The following is a 7,587-nucleotide window of genomic DNA, read 5'->3' as shown; positions in this document are numbered from 1 at the left end:
AGCTGCTCTCCCATGTGCAGCTCCAAGAAACGTGCACAGTTATATGAGTTGTTATTATCATGGATGTTGTGACCTTGTTGATAGCCACCTATATGGTTTGATGTGAGCAGTGTTGTATGGAGGTGCAGGGTACTCTCTGATGTGTTGGGGTTTAGTATTTGCTGTAGATAGTAGAGGAATGCAGTTGTGAGTGTGGTGATACACACCTGTATGCTGTATCTATGTGCTTAATTTGTTTGTTTTATAATAGAAAAATGCTGGGGCCCGAAGTTTTGTTCAGAAGCCTGCTGCCGGAGCTATTGAATGTTGCGTGCTGAATATAAAGCTTGCATCGCCTTGATTCCACCTCATGCCTCCCTAATCCACCACCAGAGCCTCCCTACACCTTTATCTCACTCTTGCAGGTTCTTGTTTTCTTTCTTCATCCCAAGTTTCATGCCTTTCTCTTCATTCTTCTTTTCCATTTGTATATTTTTCCTTCTCTTGTTCAGGGTCAAAGTCTAATCAGTTAAAATGTATCCCATGTACCAAAATTGAGTGCTGGTAATGTGTTAGTTAGGTGCATGAAGGGTGTTCCGTCAAATATCTCTTGCAAGGTATAGGTGTCCATATGTTCTGTCAAGCCAGATCCACTGGATGTGGGACAATTCCACTAAGTATAATAACAGGATAAGCAATGCAAGCCATACAGTCACATGAGCCACTCAGGCAGCCGAGGAAACCACCATCAAGCCCTGAATTTTTTCTTTCTTTGAGTTTTATATAGCGCAAACTTGGCCCGAAGGTATCAGGTATCAAAGCGCTTTATATGAGCACCAGTTGCGTTATATTAATTTTTGTTAGGCACAGGGAGATTGTTGGCCAGATGTACGACCATTGTATTTTGCGACTCGCAATTTGCGAGTAATTGCGAGTCGCAAATTGCAAGGCACAAAATAATAAGTACAACAGTGTTTTCAACACTGTTTGCAATTCCCAATGGGGTCGCAAATTGCGAGGCTCGTTAATATCAATGAGCCTCTCGCAATTAGCGAGCCCATTGGGCATGACAGGCCCTCCCAGGGATGGTGGCCTGCTGGGAGCAGCAGACCACCATGTCTGGGCCTGCTTTTGAATAAAGCAGTTACAAAAAAAATGCAGCCTGTTTTCCTTAAAGGAAAACGAGATGCATAAAAAAAAAAATGAAACGTTTTCATTTCATTTTTTAAGGGCAGGCAGTGGTCCCTGGGACCACTGGCTTACCGTAAAAAATATTTTCGCACCCAATCGCAAAGGGGAAGGGGTCCCCTGGGAACCCCTTCCCCTTTGTGAATGCATTACCACCTACTTGAAGTATGGTGGAAATTGTGAGTGTTTTGCAACCACAATTGCGGTCGCAAAACATTAGTACATGGTTTTACGACTCGCTATTTGGAAGGGAACGCCCCTTCCAAATACCGAGTTGCAAAACCTATCTAGGGAGTCGCAAATAAATTGTGACTCGCTAAATATGCTTTGTACATGGCCCATGATGTTTTTGCATGCGCAAACGGGTTCGCAAACATGTTTACACATGCAAAACCGGTCGTACATCTGGCCCTAAGTGATTTGCCCAGAATCACAGGATGTTGAGCGTCGTTGTCGAGACTCCTGGTTCCCCAGATTTGAGGCGACCACCCTAACCGTTAGGCCACATCCTCTCTTGAATAGGCAATCAACGATGACCCTTACCTTGATGGGGACTTCCGACCTCCACGCTAGGCCCCTACTCTTCTTGCTTGGGAGGGAGTCAGCTCTTAGCTGTTAAAGCAAATCAGCCCAATTTTCTCTCCCTAATTTGTGTTGTTCGTTTTTATTCTACTTAAGCTGCAATGGACAAGAATGCTGTACATAAATATGGGTCTGACATTGGGTCGTGAAGGAGGGAGAGCCTGGGCATTAAGCTACATGGATGGGGTGTACACTAGGATGAGCAAAATTGATGGCTGAGCTGTATGGAGAGGGTATTGGAGACAAGGAATGGAACTGAGCCATGGTTGGCGGCAGGAGGATAATAGAGGGAAAGGTAAGACAACTCTTAACAGGTGGTCCATCGACTGGGTGGTTACTTTGTAATGAGTTGATTAACGCGGTTTTCAGCTCCTTCTGGAAGTATTTTTTAAATTGTTAATAAGGTTTACATCGTGTGTGCCGTTACAGGGATCTGATACCTTTTGGTTGGTTCTGCTAGACAAAAAAGGGTTTATGCAAAGGGCATAACTTATTTTTCTAACGAAATTTATCTGGACTAAGAGTAAAATTAGACCACACTAGAAAGTGATTCTGTTTTTTCGACTTATTTGGTGGGAATGAGAGTTTTGGTCATTTCAATTACGCATTATGAATGAGCAGGGGAGAGGATTTGGCCTAACGGCTAGGGCGCTCAACTTCGGAACTGGGTTCAAGTCTCAGTAATGACGCCAAACATCCTGTGATAAGGGGCATATTATCAAGAAACAGATTTAAAATTATTGCCGCTTTAGCGGCAGTAAACTGCCGCTAAAATGGCGATAATGGGCTTGATAATATTCTCTTGAGAGTTCCAATAGAAGCCCATGTTTTGGTGACAATATGAGCTTCTATTGGAATACTCTACGGCAGTTTTCTGCCGCTAAAGCGGCGATAATTTTAACTCTGTTTCTTGATAATATGCCCCTTAATCTCCCCGTGCCTAACAAAAAATTAATGTGTGTCCTCATGTAACATAACTGGTGCTATGTAAAGCGCTCTGATACCTTATTGGATTCGGGTCAAGTTCGCGCTATATAAAACTCTGCGAAAAAAACTCACCTTCAAAAATATATATGAAGGGCACATGCAGAACTAGACGCTGATTCCAATGTAAGGGTGGAAAGGTGGCTTCTTTTCACTGTAAGTGCAGTGTAGCCCCATCGCAGACTCGTTGACTGTGCTGCCCTCTGTTATCATCCTTCCAGATATGATTGGATGCAGTCAGATCAGCTGGCTGTGAAGCAGACCTGGATATTCTAGTCTGAAGCACGCTCAGACCTGAGATATAGTCTTGTCTCCCTATGACTTGAGCATGTTAGCCAGTGTTTGTTCTGGGGATTAAACAGGCGCATGCCCAGGCCTGCCTGCCTTTGGTGGGTTCCTCTTGCAGTGTAGGCAGGCTGCAGACGGTGCCTTGTGATAGACTCGGAAATCACCTCAGTGCAGGCTGATTCAAAGGCAGCTGCAGGGAGAAACTGATCCATAATGGCCGGATTTTATAGGGGAATAGATTGCATTATCCCAACACTCTCTGGCAAAAAAATACACCTTCTGGCAGCAATAGTTTTCTCGCGGCACAGATAGCCATCCTAATTATTACTATGCAATATATCCATCTACATTCTAAGGGGCATATTATCAAGCCAGGCGATAAAATTATCGCCTGGCTGTGAAGGACATCTAACATGGGCTTCAATTGGAATTCCACAGAGCATATTATCAAGCCCATTATCGCCGTTTTAGCTCCTGGCTTGATAATATGCCCCCAATATACCTTACAGTGTTTTGTAACATATTAGATTATTACAATTTCATGTCTAAACGAGTAGTGCACGTTTAATTAAATGTGGCTCGATGGGACACTAAGTGGGTATAACAACTTTCAAATGAAATTGTGTACTGTTACACTCTCTCCACCCCCCCATCTACCTCTCAGGACAGCGTTTACTTTTGAGAAAATGTCTAACGCAAGGAAGCTGTTCTGGGCGCCCTCTGCATTTTACATCTAAATGTCAAACCTGCTAATTTTAGACAAACTCAAGTATGAGACTGGGAAATGCCAGATTATTTGCACTGGGTGAAGCAATGTTTCCAGTGTTTTATAAAAATCCAACCACCCCTCAGCCGACTTAGCAAGATATAGTGTGTCCCCTGGAATTAATTTACCTCACAGATATTAAAAGACCTAAACTAGTGGCCTTTACCCTACATGAAATGCCCACTCAGCCCCCTTTCCGCCTACTACTCCCCCACGAGCTTTCAAGGCCTACCCCTCGTGCCCAAGAAACTTCAGTAAAAGTAAAAAACAAAAGGCAACGCCATCATTTTTGCCGGCACACATAGCTTCCACCTGAAGGGGAGAGCTGGGATGTGTGCATTTCGTGTTATTTTTGCAGCCAGACCTGTGAACCGCATCCAGGGCGAGACAGAAGATGCCTTATTTACAAGCTTCTTACAGCACATTAGCACCGTGACATCCTCCCGTATTTATCCCAGCGACGGGTATTTTCGTTTCCCGTACATTTATGATTAACTTTGTGGTTTCCTTAGCACGAATCTGGGCACGGAGGGCATCCTTCTGTTGTTGCCCGGCTCTTTTGGGCCTCGCTGAGGCCTCGGTACGTGACAGCGTTTGTAATAGTAAAATGGCGCGCTGGCGGTCCCCGGGCGAGACGCCGGGGTGCGGGGATGTCCGCGGGGCGGTTTGCGCCTCGCGGAGGATGTGACAGGCTGTGTAAACTGTAAATCACTTGCAATGGAGTTAACTAGCTGGAGAGCAGACTTGCCGGAGCCAGCCCTGGCTGCGCCGCTAAACGTGTGAAGGCTGCGAGGGCCGCTTTTCTTTGAGATAATTGATAACAATTAGACGGCACTTATCTGGGGCTTTGATGTCTGTTTATCCCAGCAGAGCCCCCGGGGCGAGGCTCAGTATAAAGGGCAGGGTCTCCCGAGGCCGCTCATTCACTCACCCCTAGCGCCTCAGGACGATCCCATAGAACTTCAAGGCGCAGACATGGCTCGGGCCCCCTTCTCCATCGAGTGGCTCTCGCAGAGCAGCCGGTGCCCGCCGAGAACCACGGAGACCCCGGCTTTCCGAGCACAGCCTGCCGATCCAACCCAAGGATTATCGGTTCTCTATGGACACCCCAGGCTTGCGCCCCAGCAGCCACTCCAACAGGCCCAGCTGGCACCCAAATCTTCCACATCAGGTAAATACGGCTGCACGTGCCTCTGGAGGGCAGGGTCTTGTTTATGACAAGTTATGATTGCCAGGAAGGCCGGGTGATTTCTCCTGTAATGAATGACTGGCTGCGTGTGTAAGGGCAGTGGGAAGGAGTTCAGATTGAGGCGTTCAGCGTAAATGGTGTTAAAAGTTACTGTTCCTCAGATCGTGTGTCTTTAAGCGAGCTTTGGGGAGGAATCCTGCATTTTTGTGAGGCAACATTGGAATGCTAATAAGTGGGTATATTTTTTTTTTTAGTAACCAATAATTGGCCAGTTTGCTATAGTAACCAATTGGCCATTTAGCCTCAACTGTAGCTTATAGTTGCGCCTCCAACTGTTGTGTGCGTGCTGTGGCAGGGTAAGGGCGGTGTGTTACTTTGATTCTATGTCAGTCCTATGGCTTTTTGCACCTTGGACTAATATTTGTGGTTGGTTGTTGCAGGTGGCGTTGATTCCGGATACGAGAGCGAAGCCGGCCGCTCGGACTGCGTCTCCCCTCAGGACAAGGAGAGCAGGCGCTGCCCCTCGGTTTCACCTGCCCAGGACAGCAGGCTGCGGCCGTCGGAATGGTGCCGGGATCTGGAGCGTGCATTGGACTGTGCCAGCCAGGAGGACGACAGGCTGTGCCCGGTGGACTGCCCTCCCCAGCCCGAGGAGGAGGACCGCAGCTTGTATCCCGAGGACAGTGACAGCCACGAGGAGGACAGCAGTGTCTGCCCCGAAGATGGCGACAGCCCCCTGCACCCGCAGGACTCTGCCGACGCAAAGGAGGGGGACAGCAGGCTGAGCCGCCGCATCAGGACGGCCTTCAGCAGCGAACAGATCAACAGCCTGGAGAAAACATTCAAGCGCCAAAAGTACCTCAGCGCCCAGGAGAGGCGCCGGCTGGCGACCAAGCTACAGCTCTCGGAAGTTCAGGTATGTTTCTGCAACGGCCGACCTGGGGGATAGGGGGGAGAGGGAAGCGCAGTCTAGTCTGACAGTGCTTGCAGCATTGCTTCCCTAGTAGGTAAAAGAGACTTTAAGGCGCTGTAACTGTTTTAAGTCTGCTGTACCGTATGCTGATAGCGAGCGTGTTATCGTGCAGTCTCTGTTTTTGTGTGCTATTTTTCTGTGCATGCGTAAACCGGGCCTGGCACTGTAGTCATTTTGTGCGTTACTCTAGCGCTGCGTGACCTGCCTCGGTGAGGTGTCTAGCTGGATGTGCGGGGGACGGCCCTCTTCTGCTCCAGATACTAACTGTTCTCTTCTCTCCACAGCTCAAAACCTGGTTCCAGAACCGCCGGATGAAGCTGAAGCGCCAGTTACAGGACATGCAGCCGGACCCCTACGCCGCGGCCCCCTTTTACAACGCTCTGCCTTACGGACAGCCGGCCTATGCTCCCTTCTTTCAGTATGCCACCCCTGGGCAGCTGCCCCTGACCCACCCTGCAGCAGGTATGGCCTACACGACGTTGCTGCCCTCCTCCCTGTATCCCATGGACCCTTACAAGGCCTACGCGCAGCCCACGGCGCAGGCGCCCCCGGGGTACATCGAGCCACCGACCTTCTACTACTGAAGTAGGAGCTGCTCTGCAGGGATGAGCACTACGGACTCTTAAAGGGCGACCAGGGACGCTGCCAGTGCCGCTCGCGGGCACTTATACATTGCTGTATTCATATTGAATGACCGACGTTAATCTTTTTGGATTTCTTTATGGCTTTGACGTATTTGCGATAATAGGCAAAATTGTGTTTGATATATATAATATATGCATTTCAAATTATATCTATTAAATTAAAACATCAGATTTTCTATTTAAAATGTGTGTTGGATTTCGTTTTCTGGGATGCACGTGTGTTAACTCGGTAGAGTTGAAGATTACGCAGTTACAACATAGTAGACCAATACCGTTGTTCATCACAAAGATCTTCACCCGCCTTACCCCAGTGAGGCAGAATTTTACGGTGCCAATGGGCATGTTTTAAATGGTTCGCCCGTGTGGTCACCATGCGCTGTTGCTTTATCGTAAAAGAGTACCACGGTGCTGTTGGTAGTGTCGTAGCAAGGGACCATAGGCTTAAATTCAAGCAAGGCGACTGGGCCTCCCCATGTTTTTGTCGTAAAAAGCCTCGAAGCCAGCGCATCCTTCGCCCCGAGGCCCAGTCCCACTAAACCGAGAAGCAGTCAGTAGATTCCATGGTTTCGTGATTTGACGAAGGGGTGCATTTGTTGGTCACATTTATTGCGGCATGTCCACTAGGCGGAGCTGTTGCGCAGCTCGGCACAGAGGTTAGTTTCCATCACAAACATCTGCCCAGGGGCCCCAAAGTACGGTCTGCAGTGTGACCGAGGGCAGCACTGACGCCATATTCTTTTATTTCTAGCCACTGGCTAGGGAGTCAACGTAGGTAACTTCATAAGTATCCCTTCACGAAAGCCCCTGGGATTTGAGTTTTATGGTGCATGTGCACAAACACTATAATGATACCTGCACTTACGTCAGGCGAAGCACTTAACAGACACCCACATGCATCTGCCCAAGCGATGTACCATAAACCTCAACACGCGCCTATATACTCGTCGTGTACATAGCATCAGAGGCTCCGATCGTGGTACCCAGGCCGGCCCAT

At 48.3% G+C, this 7,587-nt stretch overlaps 1 protein-coding gene across 1 annotated transcript; it reads left to right on the top strand.

Annotated features, from left to right (window-relative positions):
- Positions 1 to 4,703: 4,703 nt before the first annotated feature.
- On the top strand, positions 4,704 to 6,785 carry LOC146867493 (uncharacterized). Its single transcript, XM_085614986.1, has 3 exons — positions 4,704 to 4,958; positions 5,417 to 5,892; positions 6,234 to 6,785. Exons 1-3 carry the CDS (start codon positions 4,763 to 4,765, stop codon positions 6,531 to 6,533), a joined length of 972 nt encoding a protein of 323 aa, XP_085471112.1. The 5' UTR covers positions 4,704 to 4,762; the 3' UTR covers positions 6,534 to 6,785.
- Positions 6,786 to 7,587: the final 802 nt, after the last annotated feature.

The sequence above is a fragment of the Triturus cristatus genome, chromosome 1_2 (genome assembly GCF_964204655.1).
Source record: "Triturus cristatus chromosome 1_2, aTriCri1.1, whole genome shotgun sequence".
Lineage (NCBI taxonomy): Eukaryota > Metazoa > Chordata > Amphibia > Caudata > Salamandridae > Triturus > Triturus cristatus.
This window is presented reverse-complemented; position numbering and strand designations above follow the sequence as displayed.

Excerpts from the sequence above, each read along its gene's own strand:
- LOC146867493 (XM_085614986.1), top strand. The coding sequence starts at position 4,763 with ATGGCTCGGGCCCCCTTCTCCATCGAGTGGCTCTCGCAGAGCAGCCGG. Across the intron at positions 4,959-5,416 it reads ACCCAAATCTTCCACATCAG|GTGGCGTTGATTCCGGATAC; the intron begins GTAAATACGGCT and ends TGGTTGTTGCAG. Across the intron at positions 5,893-6,233 it reads TACAGCTCTCGGAAGTTCAG|CTCAAAACCTGGTTCCAGAA; the intron begins GTATGTTTCTGC and ends TTCTCTCCACAG.